General features: G+C 38.7%; 1 protein-coding gene and 1 long non-coding RNA gene across 5 annotated transcripts in view; both read right to left on the bottom strand.

The window, feature by feature from the left end:
- LOC147309697 (uncharacterized) overlaps positions 1–1,586 on the bottom strand; it is a 35,319-nt gene extending 33,733 nt beyond the window's left edge. Inside the window, exons 1-2 of the long non-coding RNA XR_015125627.1 lie at positions 1,409–1,586; positions 947–1,036 (exon numbers count right to left, since the gene is read on the bottom strand). This is a non-coding gene — a long non-coding RNA (uncharacterized LOC147309697). The remainder of the gene's footprint in view (positions 1–946; positions 1,037–1,408) is intronic.
- A 4,139-nt stretch (positions 1,587–5,725) lies between these two features.
- LOC147309699 (complement factor H-related protein 5-like) lies at positions 5,726–24,931 on the bottom strand. Of its 4 annotated transcripts, XM_086268575.1 has the most exons (18): positions 24,770–24,930; positions 23,928–24,107; positions 22,110–22,289; positions 19,917–20,114; positions 19,496–19,684; positions 19,299–19,388; positions 16,074–16,262; positions 15,471–15,650; positions 12,414–12,596; positions 11,683–11,850; positions 10,751–10,918; positions 10,224–10,415; positions 9,947–10,132; positions 9,402–9,563; positions 8,896–9,081; positions 8,293–8,472; positions 7,085–7,264; positions 5,726–6,067 (listed from the first exon to the last, which is right to left on the bottom strand). In XM_086268575.1, the coding sequence occupies exons 1-18, from the start codon at positions 24,882–24,884 to the stop codon at positions 5,877–5,879; spliced, it is 3,117 nt and encodes a 1,038-aa protein (XP_086124701.1). In that variant the 5' UTR covers positions 24,885–24,930; the 3' UTR covers positions 5,726–5,876. The 4 variants fall into 4 exon arrangements, with proteins under 4 accessions (XP_086124701.1, XP_086124702.1, XP_086124704.1 ...); XM_086268576.1 differs by lacking the exon at positions 19,299–19,388 and having other exon boundaries at positions 24,770–24,929; XM_086268578.1 differs by lacking the exons at positions 19,299–19,388; positions 19,496–19,684; positions 19,917–20,114; ... (1 more) ...; positions 23,928–24,107; positions 24,770–24,930 and having other exon boundaries at positions 16,074–16,206.
- Between the last annotated feature and the right edge of the window lie 333 nt (positions 24,932–25,264).

Raw genomic sequence — 25,264 nt, forward strand, 5'->3', positions numbered from 1 at the left:
AAACTTTGGTTGTAAGATTTAGATAATTATTTAATAAAAGCTAGATATTTTTAAATGAGAATAAGAAAGAAAAGTATTTCTTTGTGCCCCACCTTTCCCTGTTAATGCTCTACCTGCCCCCTGGCAAAACTTTCCTAGATCCACCCCTGCACAGTTACCAGCTGTCAGCTGCTTAGAAAAGGATGCTGGTGTTATTTGTCTCTCAGAAACAGTTCATAACTTCCCTTCAACTCATTCATGTGACCTAAAAGGTAAACCTGTTTCTCCATCGCCTGTTCAGCTCTGATGATTCAGTAAGGACATCTCCTGGTTTCATCTTCATGTTTCCCTCTCACCACATATCCAAACCGACATCAAGACCAGCAGCTTTACAGCTGTGGCTCCAGCAAACATCAGCTGATACTAGAAATTAATATTAAATAAATTCTAACAAAAGCTGATCAAGCTTAAACGTGCTGCTGTTGTTTAGCGTGACATCTGCTGGTTTCCTCTTTCTGGCGCAAAGTGGGCGATAAATAAACGAGAGAAAAGCCGATCATTGAAGTAGCAACAGGAGAGGCAGGGAAGAGAATGAGAGAAGAAGAGGCATCTGTGCAGCATAACCACAGAATAATTCCTTTGTGTCTTTTTTTCATTATAGCGAAAGTCCGGGACAAACTGCGTCTCTTCTCAGCTCAATACCAAACGTGTAATATTTTCTCTGAATGAGGGACCATTCCATTTTTTTAAGGAGCCGTTGGCAACTCTACTAACCTTAAGAATAAAATAACGTTCACTATCAGTAACATCATAGCACCCACCCAGCTGTATCGAAACTCCGTCAAGCTGGCTAGAACCCAGTACGAGTTATTGCAACTGACAGTAAAAAGTCAGCACAACGAAAATAAACTACACCTAAACTTGGTTTATATCTGACCCAGATAGACTGCAGGTCATAACTTCTTACCTGAAGTTCAGTTCACCTGACACTCGGACAGGCGGCCGCCTCGGGTCTCTGCTCCTCCTGCCTCCCCTTCCCTCATCCACCTGCTGGCCTCTGTGGAAGCCCCGCCATAGCCACCACCAAACAACTGAGTTATTTTTACACATCGACCTGCATCTGGCCAATCCACCACCTCTCATTGTTCATGCCATTACAAAAAAAAATAAAAAATAAGTCACCGGGCATATGCCCGGTATGCCCGATGGCCAGTCCAGCTATGTTAACCTGCAACCAAATCTGCAGCTCCATACAGCAATGTTACGACTTAGATTATATCTTATAACTCATAACTCTTATGTTAGCTCCCCTCAGTAGCATACTGTCTGAAATATTCGACGGCTGCAATAATTCTTCAAGTGTTATTTTTTCCTTGGTATTCTAATTTCACCGAAGTTTACTAAACTCAACAAACTTAATATTACTTACCGGGACATTTATTCTGTCCTCATTTTCTTTCACCGAAAAATTGTTTCCTGCAGTGCCGTCTTTCGTGCTTGGCTCTCCTACCTTTGCTAACGTGATGCACATAGCGCAGAAGCCGATGCTGCATTCACTTACACTCGGATATCTGAGCTTCACCGTGAAAACATAATCGTACATTTGATATTTGATTGAATTTTATTGTTTTGCCTTTGGGGTGGCACCTGGGGTGGCCAGTCTGGTTGGAGGGGTGGCCTGTGCACCCCCAGGCCACCCCGCTGGACACGCCACTGCACTGCAGCCGCTCAAACTGCTCACGCGCAAACACGTAAACGTTGGTGAAAAAGACAGAATAGCACAGCAGTGCAGCGTGTGATCTGGACACAAGCGATGGAGGCACAACTTGTAGAACTTTGGAAAGCTCATCCGAGCCTTTTCGATGTGGCATCACAAAATTATCACGACCACAACAACCGTGAAAATAGTTGGATCTACATCGCTGCTCAATCACAGCTGCCTGATCAGTGTTTTTCATTAGCAATTTAGCAAAGTTGATGGTGGTGTGCGTGTGTGTGTGAGTGAAAGACAGAGAGAGAGAGAGCGAGAGCGAGTGACAGATTTTCTGCTATAACCTTCATGTTATGGACGCACAGTGTGAGCTCTCAGGTTGCATCAGAGCATCGGGCGGTATAGTGTGAGACCCTGCATCGTGACCTACCAACTTCTAACCCCTGCGAGTCAATCGTGCAGTTTGAGCAGGAGCTGAATAACGTGACTGAAAAAATTGCACAGTGTTTGCCCAGCATTAGGTTTACTGTCATCCGAGACTTGCACCGCAGTGTCGGCGTTGGTTTCCCTGTTGGCCATGCTTCTTGTTGTGGTCATCTGTTGTCTTCCGGTATTTTCTCCACAAGCGACCTTTCCTCGACCAATGAGATGAGCGGTAATCTGAATTGTCATACTCAAATTGTCATAAGTGTGCTGTCAGCTCATTGGTCACAAAGCAGGAGAGGGGCTGGGAATTATGTTTTCAAACAAAGCGTTAATTCCATTAACATTTATAGACTACTTTTGATTCTCACTGTATTACGGGACAAAGTGCGTCCCTTATTAGCTCAATACGGGACGTGTACTTTTGTTTCTAAATACGGGACGATTCCGTTTTTTAAGGGACGGTTGGCAACCCTATTCAGACCGGTCACATGATGTTAACCTGATGTTTCTGTGACATGCAATAAAAGTCTTTACATCCTGGGTGCTTTGTCTCTAAACCTCTTTGTCTCTAATAAAAAGTGAAATCTAATTATTTTGAGCATATTTGTCCTCACTCATGGAAAAAACCCAACACAACTGGAATAAGTGATCCTTTCTTATATTTATTTTTCTAAAGAATTAATGAGGATTTTTGACCTGTTTTAAAAAGCCTCTGTATAAATTGTATAATATTTAAGTAAGACTTTGAATTGGAAAATGATTTGCACTGTTTAGATTCTATTTGGTGTTATTTGGCAAGGTTTTGATGTGGGTCTAGTGGTATTTCCGTAGTTAAGGACAGATTTTATGTAACTGAATATGTTAATTGTTTAATAATTTATTATTGTTTAATAAAACATACATTAAACCCACAAATAAATGCAAAGTGGAAGCTAAAAATAACGAGAACGTCTGTCTCTAACAGTTTCTTTTCTCGGCTCTTGTAGTTATTCAATCAATCAATCAATCTTTATTTATAAAGCACTTTTCATACAGAAAAAATGTAGCACAAAGTGCTTTACATAGTTAAAAGCAGCCCACCCCACCCTCCAACTCACTCCCCACACTCTCAATACACATATATCCCCCCACCCCCACCCACACACACATACACACACGCGCACACTTAAAGAGTAAAAATTGGGCTGGGCTCGCATGAGCCAAGTGAGGAAACATTATAACAGGGAGCCGTCTGCACCGGGAGCCGGTCACAGACCGCAGCCTCCGGGCTGGGCACACAGCAGGAGGGAGGCCAAGGAGCCCCCCAACCAGGCTGAGAGGACCCCAGAGACCCAGCAGCCACGGTCAATAACAGCCCCGGTGCAGAGAGCGCCCTCCGAGGAAACACTGGAGATATGACGCAATACGATATATACAGGGTAAAATGATAAAATAAATAAGAACAGGATACAATATAAATATAAATATAAATAGAGTAAGAAGATTAAAAAATGAATAAGAATAAAATCAAAAAATATTAGGTAAATCCTAAATTAATAATAGAATAACAGGATAGAATAAATAAGCATAAAAAATAAATAAACGCTAAGTAAAAGCTAAATTAAAAAGGTGGGTCTTGAGCCTGTTCTTAAAAACATGTACGTTCTCTGCGGCCCTGAGCTCCTCCGGCAGGCTGTTCCACAGACGAGGACCATACCACTGAAAAGCTGCCTCTCCGTGAGTATGTGTCCTGACTTTAGGGACAATCAAAAGGCCAGTACCAGAGGACCTCAGGGTCCGCGAGGGTTCGTATGGTAAAAGCAGATCTGAGAGATAAGAAGGCCCAAGACCATTAAGACATTTAAAAACCAATAAAAGAACTTTAAAATAGATCCTGAAACACACGGGGAGCCAGTGCAGCGATTCTAAAACCGGTGTAATGTGGGCCCGCCCTCTGGTCTTTGTCAGCACACGAGCTGCCGAGTTTTGCAAGAGTTGTAAAGTTGAAATATTCTTCTTAGGAAGACCAGAGAGCAGGGCATTACAGTAATCAATGCGACTGGTAATAAAAGCATGCATCAGCATCTCCGTGTTGGCCCGAGAGAGAATAGGGCGGACTCTGGCTATATTTTTTAGATGATAAAATCCAATTTTGGTTACATGTTTAACATGTGGGATAAAACCAAGCTCAGAGTCAAAAATAACACCCAGGTTTTTCACTTGTAGCGAAGGACATAGTGAAAATGCCTCTAATTTAGACAAGAGTTTCTCTCTCTGAGCCTCATGACCGACAATTAAAACTTCAGTTTTGTCCTGGTTAAGCTGTAAAAAGTTTTCTGCCATCCAAGATCTTATATCCAAGATACAGTTAAAAAGGGCATCCATTGGTCTGGTGTCATCAGGAGACACGGAGATGTACAGCTGCGTGTCATCAGCGTAACTGTGGAAGTTCACTCCATGCCTCCTGATGACACTGCCGAGAGGCAGCATATACAAATTAAAAAGTACAGGGCCTAGAACCGACCCTTGAGGCACACCACATGTCATTTTATGGATCTTAGAGGAGCATGTATCCATACTCACCATAAAAGTTCTGTCAGAGAGATATGAAGTGAACCAGTTGTGTACAGCACCAGAGAGGCCCACCATGTGTTTCAGTCTGTTTAAAAGAATAGCGTGGTCTACTGTATCAAAGGCTGCGCTTAGATCCAGTAGCACCAGGACTGAGAGCTTTTGGGAGTCCCATTATTATCGGTGCCATGATTTTCATTTCAAGCAGACTGTGCTGTTACTAATATGCTGATCATAAAATGACACACTGTCTCATCTCAGTGGAGTATGTGAGGAATAAAGAGCATGCGATACTACACAAACAGCTTGTATTGACATGTGTTATAACCTCAGGATAAAAATGCTCAGAAACTCAAGTGCCAGTTTTAGGACGTTTACTGACCACTTTTAGAAACAACCACAGCTAGTCGCACACATACAGGAAAACTGTCCCACCCATAACAATCCGGCAGGGAGAACCCTGAAAAACCTCTGAAGGTTCCAGGGTGCAACGCCCCCAAACATACATTAACAGCAACACTGTCTATAACAACATGAATGCTCTTAAAGTGAAGTAATTTATTAGCCATCTCATGATAACTGGTTTTGTTGGGTCTGCCTATTTTGCAAACGCTCATATGGGTTGTATTTGACTGTAGGAAAAAATCTTTGTTTGAACCAGAAAACCTGTTAAATTAAAATTCCTGAAATAAATATAACTGAATTTTATTTTACAGCTCCAAACAATAACAGATTACAGCTTATATTATAGAGGAAAGTACACGTCAGGTGGATTTTTTTCCTTGTCTGAATGATTCTACATACAGTGACCCAGAGAGAAGTTATGGAAACTCCAGAACGATCAAAAGGTTTTTATGACTGAACAAACATCAGCCAAGTCATGTTTTTATACAGATCATTTGATAACTCTTTAAATCAGATAGTTAGTATTCAAAATTCAGTTGCTGGGCAACCTTTATTAAATCATAAAATTCTCAGGCTAAGCCAAGTGAGGCATATAGGTTGTGAATTTGTGTTAGAAGATTTATGTAAGATAGATTTCACTCAGAAAACACGTAGTCGCTGAAAACAGACTCAGTCAGCATTTATTAGCTTTTATTGAAATGACCACATACAGCACTGGTACTTCACTGGTCTAAGTCTTTATTCTGCTCTTCAATTATTGACACATTAGTGCCCTCGTGTTTATCTAGTCTTGTACATAAAAGCATTATTGGCAAGTCGGCAAATGTATCACACCATGTTCACACTTCTGACGCATTCTCAGTGTCCCAACGGGTCCTCCTCTGGTACACGTAAACTCGATTTCATCACCATGTTCTGAATACAGTTTATCATCTCTTGAATATCTGAACCGAATATTATGTCTGTTCATGTCGTCTCTATTCACAGTGCAGGCTTCTGTAAGACATAAAAGATAAACAGTCTTTTAATGTTAGTAAAATACATGAATGTACAGAATATTGTGTTCTGTAAAGGACTCTGTGGCTACAAATAAAATTGATTTTCTCCTGCCTAATTCTAAATTGTGGTCAAACGCTGGAATGGTACACAGATGATCTACTGTTGCTGTTGCTCTTGTGGGGTGATTACATTCACTGTTAATTTTATGTAATATTTCTGTGACTATTTTACATGCTGAAGTCCTGTCCATCCCAGCCTGACTCCTCTCAGCCTCACTACAGTACTAGACACTTTAATACCCACCTGCACAATGTACATTTTTCAGATGTTTCAATTTGAAATTTCCAGATTGTCTTATTTTATTTAATTCACTTTTATGGTTATATGTATATATGTTCTCTCTTTTTGCATGTACATAATGTTCTCTCTCTCTTTTTGCACAGTTGAGGAGCGTGTCAGGATACATTTCACTGCGTGGTGTGCTCGTATAACTATGCGTGTGACAAGGGCTCTGTACTATAATTCAACTTCATCATGTCTATTTTATAATATCACCTGAAGTCAACAGGAAAAAAATTAAAGAAGGTCTTACTGGAGCTCATCATGGAAAAACATAAAAAATGTTTGTCAGTAAACTTCAGACCCTACTATCCACACAGTGAGAAATGATTTTGTACCTGTTGATTTCTTATGTCAAACACAACATGCTCCAAAAAATCTATCACAGTGTTTTAAATGCGTGCGGTGTACACCACCACAGTGGACTTTAAACTGAACATTTAAGATGTTTATTGAAGGGCTTCAACAAAGTAATGCATTCACTGTTTGTGAGTAACATATTTAATTTCATATTTTATACATAGTTTCTCATCTTGAGAGGCTCACAAGCAGTCGTGTATATTTGTGTATATATGGGTCACACCTCTGGAATTAAACAAAATTAAAAAACAGAAACCAAAATGACTTTTTACGTTTCTCTTCACAGAATGAAATATAAAGAAAACTTTTACTTACGGAGGCATCTAATCTCTCCAGTCCATTCACCATGATTACATGTTTTGAACGGTCCACCCTTCATGACGTAATAACGCTGACAGATATATTCAACCTTTTCATTATGTTGGTACAGCTGTTTAGTACTTGTTTTGGGGTCTCCGTCTGAAAGAGGTGGTGGCCTCCCACAACCCTGGGCACCTGCAAAAGTGTGAGCAATGGAGAAAAAAAAAAGTTTAGACAACATTTAGTCACAAAAATTTTTTAGTCACGTTTTTATGTTCATATACCGTCACATATTATTTTACATTTCAGGTGAAGTTTTCATCATGCAATCCGAGTGCAGATCACAGCCTTTAAGACTGCTTTGTCATCCTATATATGTAGTTCTGTTATGCTTAGAAAGCGGTCAGCACTCTTTGTAACTAATGATAAACTGTGTTGTACTGGTATCAAACTCATGTTGCTGTTGAAATGATCTGCTTCTTTGATATATTCATCTACTACCCTCTCCCACATCTTACAGATCCTATCCTTTTAATTGTTTTAATCATTTTATTGTGAAAAAACAAATTTTTTTTTTTTTAAAGTTCAAACTCTTCTATGGTTCGTGTGTGCTCATCAGGTTCTCACATTTCCTCTGACATGTCCATAGCATGTTGTATTTCCCTGTTCCTCCATGTAACCCATGTTAACTGGTGATGAAATGTGTGATGTCTGTGGCAATGATAGAGGGCCACTTAAAAACACTGAAATCGTGAAAAGGCAAACCTGACATTAAATCTCTCAAAGTGTGACTCAAAGACTGCAATAGTGTATCTAGGAGAAGTAGTGGGTGGTGAACAAGTGAAACCCATCCACTTAAGAACTGAAGCCATTGTGATGTTCTCAGAGCTGCAGCACAGTTTGGGGATGGTGGGTTATTACAGAGGTTTCTAAAAAAACGAATTCTTCTTGTTCGTATTAATATTATTATTTAATGATATAACTGCAACTAACCCTGAAGTCTACATTGTGGTGTGTTCAGGTATAATCTTAAATGCACCACATTTCAAACAGTTTTGAGCTACTGTCTGTGTTAGTGAAAACAACTTTTCAGCGTCACACTTAACCAACTTCTCAGATTTAATAAACTTGTCAAACTGGTTCCAGCGGCCCTCCACTGGCTGTTTGTTTACTTAGAACATATTTAAAAACTTTGTGTGCAACAAAAGGGAAATGTAACTCACGGCGGCATCTCATCTCTCCAACCCAATCACCATCGACACAGGTTTTGAACGGCCCACCCTCCATGCCGTAGTCTCTGTCACACACATATTCGACCTTTTCATTGTGTCTGTACGTGTTTCTAGTCGCTGTTTTGGTCTGTCCACCTGAAAGACGTGGTGGCGTCCTACATTGCTGGGCAGCTAAAAATTGTGGGCAATAACAGAGGAAAAACCAACATTAGATAATATTTTGTCACAATAATCACATTTTCACTCTGACCTGCTGTCATGCATCATTTTTCATTTGAAGTGAAATATTTGTCATACACCCTGTGCATCACTCTCCTTTACCTTAACACTGTGTGGCCATGTGTGACAAAGAATTAACCAGAAACAATGTTCACACAAACTAATTAGCACAAGAGCAGATCAGGCAGAGGACATTTTACTGATAACCTGAAATGTGTTTTTGCCTCAAAACAAACTATTAATTTCTGGTTTAAAGTGTGTGTAACTTACACTCATTCACACGACACCCCAAGAAATACCAAAAACAGCAATAGCAATCTTTTTCCATCCTTTGTACTGATAAACAGTAAGATCACAAGAGGACAAGTGTTGTACCTTCACATGTGGGAAGAGGATTGCTCCACTGTCCATTTTCCAAACATTCAAGCGTTGCATTCCCTTTGATGATGTGATTCCTGTTTTCACAAGCAAATGTTAAACGTTGTCCTTTTTTCATTTGATCGTCTGTTACATCTGTGGTGATTGTTAGACCTGCTGGTGTTTCAGGGACTCTACATTTCTCTGTTTTGAAAAAGAGAATCTGTTTTATTGTGAGGTTTACATTATAAACATGAAACCAAATCAGATTCAAAGTAATAAGACACTTTCTCACTACATTTTCAAACTAAGCAAGTTTTCCCTTTAAATATTTATTATTAATAGGCATTCAGTTTCTCATTGCTGTAATTAAGAAGTAATAAATGTCCAGTCTTTTAAGAAGTCAGAAAAGAATGGTAATTATTTTAAAAGTGATTAAAGGGAAGAATAATTGTCTAAACCTACAAACTGCACAACATGGGGGTGTTTGTATGAAAACTGCATTTTTTTTTATGTCTCCTTACCATCACATTCTATTGCTTTAGCCCACTTGCCATGTTGGCACGTTGCAGTGCCAATAATTCCTGCTCTATTCTTACACTGATATTCAATGATCTCTCCAGTCATGTATTTATTTTTCTCTGCTCTGAAGTCCAGAGACTCATCCATAAGCTGGTCACAGTACACTGAAAATACATAATAGTATTGTCAATATTATATACATTGTTACATACATTATTGATTTGACCAATAGTGCTGAAAATGAAGATAACGGCAGGTGTGTAAACCGAGGTACACATGCAGACTGTTCTAAGGCAAAAAAACAAAAACCAAACTAAAACAGTATATTTAAGGTTAGTTAAAGATTGTGCCTTTGGTACAATGTTGGGTTATATTATTTCCATTGTTTCGTCCCTCAAAGGACTACAGTCTTTCTCTACCCTTAATGAAGGGTGGGGAAAGAAAGATGAATAAAGATGAAATATGTCAGCAGGCAGAATGACAGACAGCAGTGTTTTTAACAGTTTTAAAGCTTATTCACAGCAATATTTTATTTTTATGTACGTACGTATACACTGAATATTGAGCTCCTTCCATTCCCCAGCTGTGCATTTAAGTGTGGCGTTCCCCTCTATTGTGTACTTATCACGACACTGATAAGTTACTTCAGAGCCAGATGGGTATTGCTTCCGATAACGAGTTGTAATAACAGCATTTTCAACTTTGGGTGGAGGGCTGCAGTTATCATGATTAGCTGTAAGACATCACAACATGTACACTATTAATTTACACTCTGTAATCTTTTCATAAAAACATGCATCAAAATAATGCTTGAGGTGACTCACATTTACAGATATCATCAAGTGATCCATTTAAATCCCATCGTCCGTCACGACAGGTTAATTCCTCAATCTTAGCAGAGTATCCTTCATTGCAATCAATGAATATCATTTCTTGGGTCTGTCCGTGTTGTTCAGTACTCCCTAGTATTCCTTCCCCATTAGGAATCTCAGGAGCTTCTCGACACTTTTGTTCCTCTAAGGTGGATATGATTACAAACAATCAGGCAAAATATTACAGATGGATGAAATCCATTTCCATATTTAAAAATGTGATCAGAATAAGCAATGGAAGAAACTCTGTATGAATGCACTTATTGTAAGATATTACAGAAAATATTTTCACACCAGTTTTCTTAAACATAACTGCAGATAAAACTCAAATGTTAAAAAGATGTTTAAAACAGATTTCAAAACTTATATTTTTCTACCTAAACATCTTATACTCCCCATCTTGACATTGGTATTGAACAAGTCACTGTGTTTGCTTCAAGCTAATAACAGAAGATACTTTAATTAGAAACTTTAATTACCAATACAGCTTTCAACTCCAGACCAAACACCGTGCACACATGTGGCTTCACCCCACCAGCCTTTGCTGAGAGGTTTGTAACCATCCTCACACCTGAAGTAAAGTTTGTCACCATGTTGCCAAACTTTAAGTCTGCGGTCAAAGCTCGTTGTTGGACATCCTGTTATAGCTATCAGAAAGACAGATATTACATTTAGATATTATCACAGAGCAGTCAGAATACATTCTTGTGTTATTAGTAGTGATTCATAGATAACATTATTCAACTATCTTTGGACTAGGCTTAAATATCCTTAATACTACTGAATAGACTGTGTAATGTCTGTTATTAAGTGACTAGCATTGAATCCTGCTGACTTTGGCAAACCTCCATTTCGTGTGCAGACTCAGGGAAGCAGAGGGAGCTCTTTGATAAGAGTAACATGCATTGCTTCACAAAAGAAAAATGTTTGTGGAGCTCATCAAGGAATCTAAAGACAAAGATAGACTAAAGATAGACTTCTGTCAGAGGGCCCGGTGGCGCCAGTGTCCGGCAGCCTCGCCTCTGTCAGTGCGCCCCAGGGCGGCTGTGGCTACAATGTAGCTTGCCATCACCAGTGTGTGAATGTGTGTGTGAATGGGTGGATGACTGAATGTGTAAAGTGCTTTGGGGTCCTTACGGACTAGTAAAGCGCTATACAAATACAGATCATTTACCATTCTGTAAAACCAGATGCTTTTCTGCAAGTTCCCCGATTTGAGAGAATTCATGTTGACTGAACTTTCATATTAGCTTCACTTTTCAGTCCTGAAAGCAATGCTCACCTTTTATATACAGTTTATACATTTGTCTTTTGTCATCAGTTGTTTACAACATTTATATTTGTCATGAAAAACAGTAGTCCTTGAATAACTGAATAAATGTATCCTTTTAAGTTTATTGCATTTTCTTACCTGTACATTCATTAGACCTATCCCAGCCATCTTCTCTACAGGTTAGAGTGAAACTTCCTTCATAACCTCTCCTGCAGTTATACTGGACACGATCGTTGTACCTGTATTCAGCCTGAATTTTTCCAGTAATATCTGCATTATTAAACTGTTGCCTCCTGCATTTTATCTCTGAAAGGAACAAAACCACATTTATTAAGCTTCTGCATTTACTTTGATTCAGATAATTTTGTCATGTAAAACATTCAGATACTTTCATATAATCTTTTAAGTAAAAGCAGCAGCTCCCCAGTGTAAATGTGATTCCATTTAACAGTTCTGTATTTTATATTTGAATATGTTCAGTCAAAGGACAAGAAAAATGTTCAGTTGTGGATTCAACATCCAGCTGAAAGTTGTTGTGGCAGTAGAAATGTTTCTTGCAGTCTGTACAGAAAATAGTATCCAGTGAGTATTTGTACACTCTTTCGGTTAGTGCTTGGTTAGTACACAAATAAACAAAAAAATGAATGTTATTACCATTTTCTCTCACTATGAACTATCACACAGAGTCTCTAAAATTTATATTGCTGGTTTGTAAGATTTTACTCTATGACTGAATGATCCTTTGAGGCTTCTGTTTGACCAAAGACATTCTGCAGTTCTCTCCTGTTTTCTCAAATATGGACTAATATTAAAGAAATTAAAAAGATCCTGTCAGAATTAGAAGAAAAGTGAACTAAACTCCACCATACCTTCACAAAGTGGATTTGGTTCCCATCCATCTCTGGTGCATGTGGCCCGAGTGACGCCATCTTTCCTCTTGTATCCTGATATACATGTGTACCTGACAGTATCACCCAATTTCTTTGTCTCATGACGCCAAGACGCCTCCCAGCGGGACAAAAGTCTATCTTGTGGACGGATACATGTAACCTCTGTAAAGAAAGAAAGACTGGATAATCTTCAAAAAATTGTTCATCATCCTCATGGCTGATTGAACTACATGAAAGCAAAGAACAGTGAGCTTAGAATATGTGTCTAAAGCTTTTGTAGTTTTATACCTTGACATACTGGTCTAACAGACCACTGTCCATCCTCATTGCAAGTAGTCTCAACTGAGCGCGTGCGGGTTCTCCAAATCCAGTATCTCTCCTCACATGTAACTGTTACCGTTTCACCAGGTGAAAACCTACTTCTATGAGCAGGTCTTACGAGGACACAGAGGACGCAGCGGAGGATCTGAGAACACGGGGCATAGAGGTGGTCCCCACACGCGCAAACTCGGGACCCAGCACCGAAGAGAAAGTATGTAACGCATTTTCATGGCAAGGACCACTCCTTGCCATGTCCCTCTCCATATGTGGATATGGAGAGGGACAAAGGGCCACGAATGGAAACTCGAGTCCGACGCAAACTGCGGGAATATAGAAGAGACTACTAAATATGAATGACAAGGAGGATAGGAGCTACACTCACAGGCAAGCAGTCTAAATAAGAAGGTAATATGCTCTATTTGGTTTCATTGTGTCCAAGTCGGTATGTTGATAGTTCAGTTGATCAGATTTATAAGTTACCATATATGTTGGACTCATCTAGTGTAAGTGGGATATACCAGTTGGACAGTCGCCACAACACTAGGGAAAGCCCCCACCGTATGGTGGGTCCTTTCTCTCCTCTCTCCAACAGGGACCTAAAGGGGTCGAATGATCCTGAGTATATGGACGACTCTATATTGGTTCTATTGTTTTTGTGTACTAATCTTAGTTTTGTGTTAACAGTGGGGGCACAATGTTTTATTTCAGTGACATTTGGAATGCACATTCATGGTTCTGTCTGGCGGTATAATAAAGCCAAATGTTAAAGGTACTCTCACTTAACGTAAATGGACTCCAAAGCCCGACAAAGCAGGGAAAAATTCTTAGTAAACCGAAAAGAGAGGATATTGATGTGGCATTTCTACAAGAGACACATTTGGTGGGCCTTGAGCACGAGACACTTAAGAGACAAGGTTTCAAGCACGCTTATTACTCTTCAAATGGTTTAAGACATACAAGAGGAGGGGGGTTATTTTAATATCAGGGAAGGTCATTCTTGAACACTTTGCTACAATTAGGGATAGAGAAGGCAGATTTATCCTGGTACAGGGCAAATTGGATGGGGAATTGATCACGTTCTATAATGTTTATATTCCTCCAGGTTCCACATTTGATTTCTATATGCAAGTACTCGAGAAAGTAGTGACAGAGGCACAGGGATTACTTGTCTGCGGAGGAGACCTTAATATTACATTAAAACCACATCTGGACGCATCGGGGAAGAGAATATCTCAATCACAAAAACTAACTAGAAAACTGAACCTTCTGATAGAGGAGATGGGATTGGTGGATACTTGGAGGCGTCTCAATCCAACGGCAAGGAACTATACTTACTATTCATCTCCACATGCAACTTATTTGAGAATAGACTACTTCCTCACTTTTGGTACTGATATGAACAAAATACACGAGTACCATATTGGGCCAATGGACCTTTCAATCATTGCCCTCAATATTTATCTTTAAACTCTACTCAAAGGAGAAAAATAACCAACTGGAAATTAAATTCTAGTATACTGAACGAACGGACATGTGAACAGTTGACAAAAGACATTGCTGAATACCTGGAATTCAATGATAATAATGGATTGAATTTATATAGCGCTTTTCAAGGCACCCAAAGCACTTTACAATGCCACTATTCATTCACTCTCGCATTCATACACTGGTGGAGGCAAGCTACGGTTGTAGCCACAGCTGCCCTGGGGCAGACTGACAGAAGTGAGGCTGCCATTTCGCGCCATCGGCCCCTCTGGCCAGCACCAGTAGGCAAGTAGGGTAAAGTGTCTTGCCCAAGGACACAACGACCAGGACAGAGAGCCCAGGGATCGAACCGGTGACCTTCCGGTTACAGATACACTTCCCAACCCCCTGAGCCACGGCCACGGTCGCCACGCCTGATAAAGATGAGTTACCCCCACCGATTTTGTGGGATGCGTGCAAAGCAGTGATGAGAGGAAAAGTTATTGCTATAACCTCCAATATTAAAAAATCCAAAGTTGCAAGATTCCAGAAGTTGCAGTTGGAACTATTGTAATTAGAGGCCACACATAAAAATACTATTTTTTTTTAAAGTTCAAACTCTTCTATGGTTCGTGTGTGCTCATCAGGTTCTCACATTTCCTCTGACATGTCCATAGCATGTTGTATTTCCCTGTTCCTCCATGTAACCCATGTTAACTGGTGATGAAATGTGTGATGTCTGTGGCAATGATAGAGGGCCACTTAAAAACACTGAAATCGTGAAAAGGCAAACCTGACATTAAATCTCTCAAAGTGTGACTCAAAGACTGCAATAGTGTATCTAGGAGAAGTAGTGGGTGGTGAACAAGTGAAACCCATCCACTTAAGAACTGAAGCCATTGTGATGTTCTCAGAGCTGCAGCACAGTTTGGGGATGGTGGGTTATTACAGAGGTTTCTAAAAAAACGAATTCTTCTTGTTCGTATTAATATTATTATTTAATGATATAACTGCAACTAACCCTGAAGTCTACATTGTGGTGTGTTCAGGTATAATCTTAAATGCACCACATTTCAAACAGTTTTGAGCTACTGTCTGTGTTAGTGAAAACAACTTTTCAGCGTCACACTTAACCAACTTCTCAGATTTAATAAACTTGTCAAACTGGTTCCAGCGGCCCTCCACTGGCTGTTTGTTTACTTAGAACATATTTAAAAACTTTGTGTGCAACAAAAGGGAAATGTAACTCACGGCGGCATCTCATCTCTCCAACCCAATCACCATCGACACAGGTTTTGAACGGCCCACCCTCCATGCCGTAGTCTCTGTCACACACATATTCGACCTTTTCATTGTGTCTGTACGTGTTTCTAGTCGCTGTTTTGGTCTGTCCACCTGAAAGACGTGGTGCCGTCCTACATTGCTGGGCAGCTAAAAATTGTGGGCAATAACAGAGGAAAAACCAACATTAGATAATATTTTGTCACAATAATCACATTTTCACTCTGACCTGCTGTCATGCATCATTTTTCATTTGAAGTGAAATATTTGTCATACACCCTGTGCATCACTCTCCTTTACCTTAACACTGTGTGGCCATGTGTGACAAAGAATTAACCAGAAACAATGTTCACACAAACTAATTAGCACAAGAGCAGATCAGGCAGAGGACATTTTACTGATAACCTGAAATGTGTTTTTGCCTCAAAACAAACTATTAATTTCTGGTTTAAAGTGTGTGTAACTTACACTCATTCACACGACACCCCAAGAAATACCAAAAACAGCAATAGCAATCTTTTTCCATCCTTTGTACTGATAAACAGTAAGATCACAAGAGGACAAGTGTTGTACCTTCACATGTGGGACGAGGATTGCTCCACTGTCCATTTTCCAAACATTCAAGCGTTGCGTTCCCTTTGATGATGTGATTACTGTTTTCACAAGCAAATGTTAAATGTTGTCCTTTTTTCATTTGATCGTCTGTTACATCTGTGGTGATTGTTAGACCTGCTGGTGTTTCAGGGACTCTACATTTCTTCTCTGTTTTGAAAAAGAGAATCTGTTTTATTGTGAGGTTTACATTATAAACATGAAACCAAATCAGATTCAAAGTAATAAGACACTTTCTCACTACATTTTCAAACTAAGCAAGTTTTCCCTTTAAATATTTATTATTAATAGGCATTCAGTTTCTCATTGCTGTAATGGAGATGTAATCAATGTCCAGTCTTTTAAGAAGTCAGAAAAGAATGGCAATTCTACCCTTAACCAAGTGTAGAGAAAAAAAGATGAATACAGATGAAATATGTCAGCAGGCAGAATGACAGCCAGCAGTGTTTTTAACTTGACTCCAGTTTTAAATCTTATTCACAGCAATAGTTTATTTTGATGTACTATAGTGAGCTCTTTTTTTCATAGGTATTGTTTAGCTGAGTTGACGAATAACTGTTCAATTGCTGGGAAGTATATGTTAACACACACTGAATGATCCAGATGAACAAACTACCAAAACATCTGTGTTTATAGCAGTGCTAATGATTGCTGACAATCTGTTTAATGTAGTGAATTTAATTAGCAGCACCTGGCAGAAAAATACAACCTTAATTCCTATAAAAGTTCTTCACACTTGAATCTTCTAATGTGGACAATAGTTGCCCATTATTTCCTTTAAGCAGGGCAGACTGATCAACAGTGAATGAAATGATATCTCGGCAGAGAAAATTCCCTATTGTTGACAGATATTGATAACCACAGCTATCAGTCATTGGATATCATTCGAAACTGAATAGTTTTGAACAAAAACCCGATATTCTAATTTCATTCTAGTTTCAGTGTGCATTTTTGCCTTAGACAACTAAGCTTTCAAATCCCCTTGTTAATTTTAGATTAAAATGGTATCAAGCTTCAATCATTTACATTAAACCTCAACAAATCTCCTTTAGCTACAGCATAACAGGGAGAACAAAACTAGCAAATATATATTTTAAACTGGCACCTTAAACTGGTGGGTACTTAAGGGACTGAACATTTCTGTGTTTTGAAGAAGAGAATCTGTTTTACTATGAGATTTACAGTATGAACAAGAAACCAAATGTGATGCAAATATCTGAATAAATCAGCATTACATTTTCAATATATAAAAAAAACTTGAAAGTAAAAGATTTCAGTATAAAAAATACGTTCATGAAGAGACATTTTCCAAATAGACAGGTGTCTCTTTCTTAAAATGATTAGGAAAGATTAAAAAGATGAAAACTGGAAAATGTATCCAGTTCAGTAATATTTATGTGATGCTAGTTCACAACAGCCGTTATCTCAAGAACCTACAATATTAGACATAAACAGCAGATCAAAAATATAGGATTAGGATTAGAATACTTCCTATGATGACTTTGACCTTACAGGGTTCATCAGGATCATTATATTAATGATTTATGTCAGAGGTGTGGACTCGAGTCACATGACTTGGACTTGAGTCAGACTCGAGTCATTAATTTTATGACTTTAGACTTGACTTGAAAAAATGTTCTAAGACTTGTGACTTGACTTGGACTTTTACACCAATGACTTGGGACTTGAATTGGACTTGAACCGGTTTACTTGAAAAGACTTGATATTTCACCCCAAATATAAAATTTAACATGCATATTATATAGAGATTGAAAATGTGACGTCATTCACGGGTAGAACCGCAAAGGATTCTGGGAACTCGTGGCAAGCGGTACTAGCGCACGCAGGCTTTCAATTAAAATCAGTCACACAGCGATAAAAAGAAACACAAAAATGTCAAGAAGCTGTTGTATTATTAACTGCAATAGCCGGTCGCATGACAGCCACGGGAAGCCGACGGGTAAAGAGATTGGTTGTTATCGGATTACGTCGTGGAAGAGAAATTGTTCGAGCCATGTTTCCGAAGTAACAAAGAGGCGACTGGATTGCAGCCATTCAAAGATCAAATATAACGTCCTAGAACACTCCAGCTCACAGGTTAGTCTGCTCCAAGCATTTACACAAAGGTCAGTCTGCTGTTGTAGTTAATACGTCATTTTTTTTAACATAATTGGTGATATAGGTTACAAGCAAGTCTGGCGCTGAACAGAAATTGTCGCGCTATGCTCCTTTATTTATTGTGCATAAATAGTAAATTGTCCTGACACAATATTGCGTTTCGCTTCTGTTATTATGGTACATTGACAAAAACACATACTTTTATTCACAGGATAAAACAGGTTTTTTGTATCACTAATTGCCCAGTACGATTACAGCATACAATATTATTGTCACTGCTACATTTCTGTAACGCGTACCAGAAATTATTTCCACTACTAATTAATTACCGTTGAGCTCAAAGGTTATATTAATAAACGGTTAATGAATGTGTATTTATGATGACGATTTGTGAGACTGGTAAACTTATGATACGTACGATGGTCTTTACTTTCTACACGGTGCATTTCAAGGTCCTGCACCCATCCGTCGGTAAACTGTACCTGGGCTTGTTGCAGTGACCGGAAGTTACTAAACTTCATGAGTGTATGCACTCACTCCAAGAACCGTATAATTATAAATATGCATATAAATATGCTAAGATGAGATAGCTGACTTCATCTAACTAGCAAATGTTTTCCAGGCTACGTTGGTGATACAGTTTTTTTTAATGTGTATGATATTTTTGTCATGCGATTTTAAAGCTGGTCCTACAACCGCATCCAAGAATAACATGCAGCGTATCTCAGAACTGTCGGTGAAAATTATTCTTGGAGCTAGGTTTAATTGAGCTGCATTTTAAAGAGGTGCAATTTCACAATTTGTGTATATTTTCTAAGTTCACTATTTTGTATGTGTTGAGAAAAACACAGATTTTAAAATTACATGGTCTAATATTTACATTTAGTATAACTGCAACATTATTTTTTCGTTTGTTTTTTTTAAAGACTCGAAAGGACTTGAAATTCAAAGTTTCAGACTTGTGACTTGACTCGGACTTTTACACCAGTGACTTGAGACTCGACTCTGACTTGCCTGACATTACTTGAGACTTGACTTGAGACTTGAGGATAAAGACTTGAGACTTACTTGAGACTTGCAAAGCAATGACTTGGTCCCACCTCTGAATTATGTGATACAAGGGCAACAACACAACTGCTACAGAATGCTGATGTTTTCCTGCAATACAAAATTGCTCCTAACAGCAACTTAAAACAGAAACCCTTATCATAGTCACAGCTCATTTCTGTTACCTCACGTCATTGTGGTAATAAAAGTACACATACCAGAGCAAGAAGGAAAGGGGGAATTCCATTGTCCATTTTCTAAACACTCAATTTCTGTAGACCCAATTAGTACACGTGTATTGCTGCAAAGAAAACGCAATTTATGTCCAGTCGCCATTATTTCATTTGATGGTGGTAATCCAGCTACGTAGAGATGAGGATCCATAACACCGATTTTACAAGATCGATCTGAAAAAAGCAAAATATGTAGAATATATGTGAGTTTATGTAACAAAGCTGCAAAGAGCAAGCAAGAGAGTAGTTGGTTTTAGTGAACACCAGAAGAGCGGAAAAAATCATGAAATCTTATTGGATATTTAAATTATGCTTCAAAATACACAAAGATCAAACCTGAACTATTGCCATATTGTTTAAACAGGCATTGCATTTTGTCAGTAAAGGGATTTAAACATGTTCTTACCTATGCAAGTCGGGAATGGATTATTCCATTGTCCGTCTTCTCCACATATCAGCACAGAAATTCCATTCAGATACTTCCCAGGACCATCACAGCTGAATGTGAGGATGTGATTGGGACGTATGGGAATACAATTTTCTGGTAAACCTTTCACTGTTAACCCTTGAACTGTAGGAGGAGGGTCACATCTGGAAGATGAAACTAAGGTAGAAGAAGAAGAAAAAAAAACAGTTCAAAAGGCAAGATTCAGATGTAGAAATCACTGGCCAGAATCTTTATATTTGCTGCAGTTTTTATATTTGCCAGATCATGTCAGAATCCATTTTGCCAGGTTTCAATGTGTGTCTGTATTTGTGCTGGAGACACGAAGGTTCAGACCAGTGGAGATAAACCACTGTCAAAACTACAGCTGTGGTCAAAAGTTTTACAATCATCACGGATCAACATGGATACCATTGTAATTTTGGGCTTTGAATGATTGTTGAAATCCTGTTTTTAAGTGTGGAATGACTGATTTAACATTGAGCACTCAATTTTTTTTAAAAAGATGTATGACATGCAATCATTCCACCCTGGAATGGAAAACGTTTATCTAATTTCCAGGCAAATAGTTTCAAAATATCTGCCCTTTGCAAACTGTTTACAAGGACAACCTGTGTAAGCAAACCATCTGCTGTGTCAGTTTAACACGCTAAGATTTAATTCATTAACCCTATAAGTTCCCTTATGTAGGGTGGCTAACTTTAACTCTAGCCTATATTTTGGTGAAAGAAAAAATACAATGCTTCTGGAAAAAATGTGAATAGTTTTTGACCTGTCAGTAAGTCTGACTTTTCTGTCACAGTCTGGCTGAGGCAGACTGTATGTGTTGTGAAAAAGGACTCAAGTGCAAACCAAAAACTATGAAACGTGATGTGGATTAACAAAAAACAAGCAGTTTATTAAGGCTTGCAAAATAAATACAAACAAAGGGCATGGGTGAAACTAAACAATAACCTAAACTGGGTGAACTAAAAATTAAACATGAAAAAACCTTAAACATGGAGAACTGACATGATACCTAAAGACATGGTGTGGACGAGCAGACGACCTGAAGGAATGACTGAAAACACATGGCACAAATAATTTGTGTGCTTTCTTATTTGTTGCAGATCACCTGATTGTTCTGTAAATAGATTTAAACGGTTATATGCCTGAGGCATTGGCTGCATTTTTAGTTAAATAGTACCATATAACTTTCTTTGCAAAACTTGTGCATAATATTTAGAAATGTACAATTTCTATTTGCATTTCAAGTTATGAAAATGATTCGTTAAACATGTTTGTGGGTTTTACAGTAAAAAAATATAACTTTTTTCTACTCGGATTTTGAATTTTTTCTCTGAATTTAGATCAACTATGGTAATATAGTATGCCAAAATGAAAAAATAACTCAAATTTCAGATATTTCAGGTTGTGCTGAAAATAATGATACCAAACAAGTAGTCAAAAATGGCCAATTATACCCTGGACCCCAGAGGGTTAAACTGATCTTTCTGACATCGAGATGCTGGGTCATATTTCATAATGACTTGACAGAAACATTGTTGAATAAAATGATGACTGATGTGAATTCAAATATATTTGGAGTCTGATCTGACATGACAAAGTCTCTACATATTAAAAATCATTTAGAATTAAATTCTGATTTTGCCTGTGTGCAGGAAAAATATATATAGAAATAAAGACCGTCATAGCAGTCTTAATGAAGGCAGGACACATCTGAGTAAATGAGATTATATGTCCAAGGAGATAATACCAAATGAAGTTCATACGTAAGTTCAATAAGAACAATCTGTAGTCACACATTTCTGCTTCCCTGGTGTTTGTTGGCTAATCTAAGCTTTACATCATTTCCACTTTCCCATGCTGTGAAGCTAATTGTGCAATCACTGGTCTAGCCCAATCAGATTTCTGCTGGCTGTCTTCCGGCCAATCAGTCTCCACTCCATGTACTTTAAATCTCACTGCTCATCGGTCATTCTCCCAGGCTTCCATTCAAGCCTCAATCTTCATTTCCAGAGTGTAATCACCAACAACCTAAATTGAATTCTATAGATCAATAAATTATGTTAAATTCATTTTAATGATCTCTGCTTATTGAACTGTAGTCATTCACATGAGAGTGAGAGAAGAAAAGAAAGCTTTTGAACTCACGGTAGCACGACCCCCTTTGGAGTGGCTGCCAGCCCTCAGTTGTACATACGTATTTGATGGTGAGAGCTGATGTATAGCCAGGTTCGCAAGCAAAATGTATCATGTGTCCTGCTTGATACTGAGATGTTCTTGTCTCTTGTGTTACTTGGGCATGGGGAACATCTGGAAGCGTTGAACATGCTAATACACAAAACAATATAAAATGGGAAAAGAAGAGAAAAATACACAAAGATTGAAAACATACTGAGTGACTAAGCCAAGATATACATGTGTGTATAAGGAAATGACTACCCGTCATTGCTACGAACGATAGTAATGCCAGTAATGTGCAGTTGTGTTAGGACAGGCAACCTGCGGCTCCGGATACGCATGCGGCTCTTTTGTCTTTATACTGCGGCTCCAGGTGGTTTGGGAAAATAAATTAGAAGTATTTAGCTGAAGTGTATTTTTTGTATTAGTTCTTTTTAAACTTGTAGTTCTAAATTGGAAGATTATTGTGACATTGAAATATAAAAATAGAATTATATTTTATTTTTCATCGCTCAAAATAAGCGTCACACTCGCGGAAGCCGGTATACCCGCCGAAACGCCGTGCATTTATCGAGACTTTCAACCCCAGGTAGGCCAATTATGGATCTTCGGATCCACATTATGTCAGCAGCTGTTCTCCTCCGTGAACTATGTTAAAACAAACACCGCTCACGCCTCACAGATGACAGCTTACAGTCCTGCGTAAAGATGAAAGTGACTTTGTACAGCCCCGATTTGCAGACGCTGTGCGCAGAGGTTCAGGAGCAGAAGTCTCATTGTAAACATATCACAGCAGACCCGACGATGTTTCCATGGACATGCTTTTCAGCATCTCTTTATTGACCACTCTTCACACACGGTTGCTGTAAGCATACAGCCGGCTGTAGCTTTTCAGCTCACAGTCCGACAACACAAGAGCAGAGAGAGCACAGACTTTAAGTAGACGAGGCGTGATTGCGGGTCCCGCTCAGGTGCGTCCGACTCCCATGCAGTGGCGCTGCAGACCACGCCTCGCCACACACATTAACCAGGTAAAATACATATTTAGGCAGAATTTTGCAAATATCTATTTTTCATTTTTTAGCAGCATAGTGCTGTATATATTGTAAAAAAACAATATATACAGTGTTATTTTCATTTTTGATGTCAACAAGTATTTGCGGCTCCCAGTGTTTTCTTTTGCGTGGAAACCGGGTCCAAGTGGCTCTTTGGGTGTTAAAGGTTGCTGACCCCTGTTTTAGGTCAAGGGTTGTTGAGGCTGGCTGAGCTCTGCTGGCCATCACCAAATTTGAGCAGAGGAACATGGGTAATCATGCTTTGGAACAATCTTTCTGATGTGATACTTTTTTACTTTTATAACCAGGCCTATTGTGTGCCTCCAGAAAATGTACCTATTTAGCTCTAAACCCAACGCCTTACCTGACGTGTAATGGGTCGATCCTATGAAAATCCATTTATTAATGCTGCTCTTGGTATGCTTTACAACTTTTTGTGTTTCATTTTTTTAGCTTTTCACGTGACATTTTTTGGGGGTACATAGCATGTAGTATGGTTGGGTTAGAGTAAGAGTCAGGGTAATGCTGTCATTAATGAACCCTAACAAAAACAAAATATGCACTCTGTAATATACATAATTGAGGTATTCATACACTTTTCATGACTGTAGAGTTTTTGACGATTTAGTAATATAAGAAAAAAAAACACATTTACATGAGTTATTACATCCACAGTGCAGCAATAGCACAAGTTTAGTTAGTGATGATAAAAACATGAAGCCATGCAACTTACAGTAGCACTTTCCCTGATGGACAACCAGCCAACCATCAGCTGTGCATACAAATTTCGAGATCTGATCTGATATGTAACCAGATTCACAAGAAAAATGTATCACATCTCCTTCCTGGTACACAGCTTTGCTGGTTCCTTCTGACACATGAGCGTGAGGAACATTTGGGAGCTCTGAACACACTAAAAGAGAAAAAGTTACAATTCGTCACATATAAAGTTGTTAAAAAACAATGACTGAAGCTCTACAAGGAAAACAGTTACAAAATCAAAGTATGTCTACAACCATTCTCCTAAATGGTTAAGACCACAAAACAGTTGCATCTACATAATTTGTGGATATACTTCACCTAATAACACAGATAGCAGGATTTATGTTTGACATACATAATTAAAGAGTAATATAAGAAATGTACCATTAATTACCATTAATGGTAAAGGGAAAAAATAAGTATAAGTATAAAATTACTAGAGCCCCCCCCCCCCCCCCCCCTTCAAAGAAAACCCCCAAAATAAAACAAAAACAAGCAAAAAACCCATAGCAAGTAGTAAAATCATCTATAATTACTATTTTGTCCTACATTATATTACTACCATATATATGTATGTTAACACAAAAATATACATATTTTAGGGTTGTGTGAATGCATGTAAATTCAAATAGTTGTAATAGTGTAAAAATAAGACAATTACATTCATACTGTGCTTTTCCCCCTGCTGTAAGTAAATACCTGTGATGACCACACGCAGTGTATATGTCACTCTTCTTAAAGTCTAACTGCCTTTCCACAAAGGTAAAACATGTGATTTTAGGTACACTGAAAAACGATAATAGATCACTTTACCGTTTTGTGACAAAGAAACTTCCACACACCCCCACAGCTGGAGAAACAGAAGGATTAAAGACAGCTTCATGTTCTTTTGACGAATGCTTTCTGAGGAGAATTTCAGTAGCTTCATTGTTCAGTGACCTCCCCCAGCTCGAACTCCACCCAGAGAGATCAGGTCACAGCACAGACTGTCCAGTGGCTCTGTCCAAATGTCTCTATTTAAATACAACCTTGGACTCCTGTTGTACAAGTGCTACGGAGAAGGACTGGATAGGTGGTTAGGTGTACAAAGCACAGGACTTTCAAATGTACTTTGCTAGCGTTTACAAAGAATTTTCAGAAAAAGAGAAGATATCCAGTGATGCGCAGTTTTCTTGCTGATAGAGCCTCGCTGATGCCAGGGGTTAAGGGAGAATGGCCAGAATGCATCGAGTTGGTGGGAAGGCAAAAGTAACTCAACTTAAATGATAAGTGGATGCTGGACTCCAGGCCTAAAAAGACTGTGGAAAA

The sequence above is a fragment of the Aulonocara sp. 'chitande type north' Nkhata Bay genome, linkage group LG17 (genome assembly GCF_057382095.1).
Source record: "Aulonocara sp. 'chitande type north' Nkhata Bay isolate Kocher_YH1m ecotype deep benthic linkage group LG17, A_spYH_male_GT1.1, whole genome shotgun sequence".
Classification (NCBI taxonomy): domain Eukaryota; kingdom Metazoa; phylum Chordata; class Actinopteri; order Cichliformes; family Cichlidae; genus Aulonocara; species Aulonocara sp. 'chitande type north' Nkhata Bay.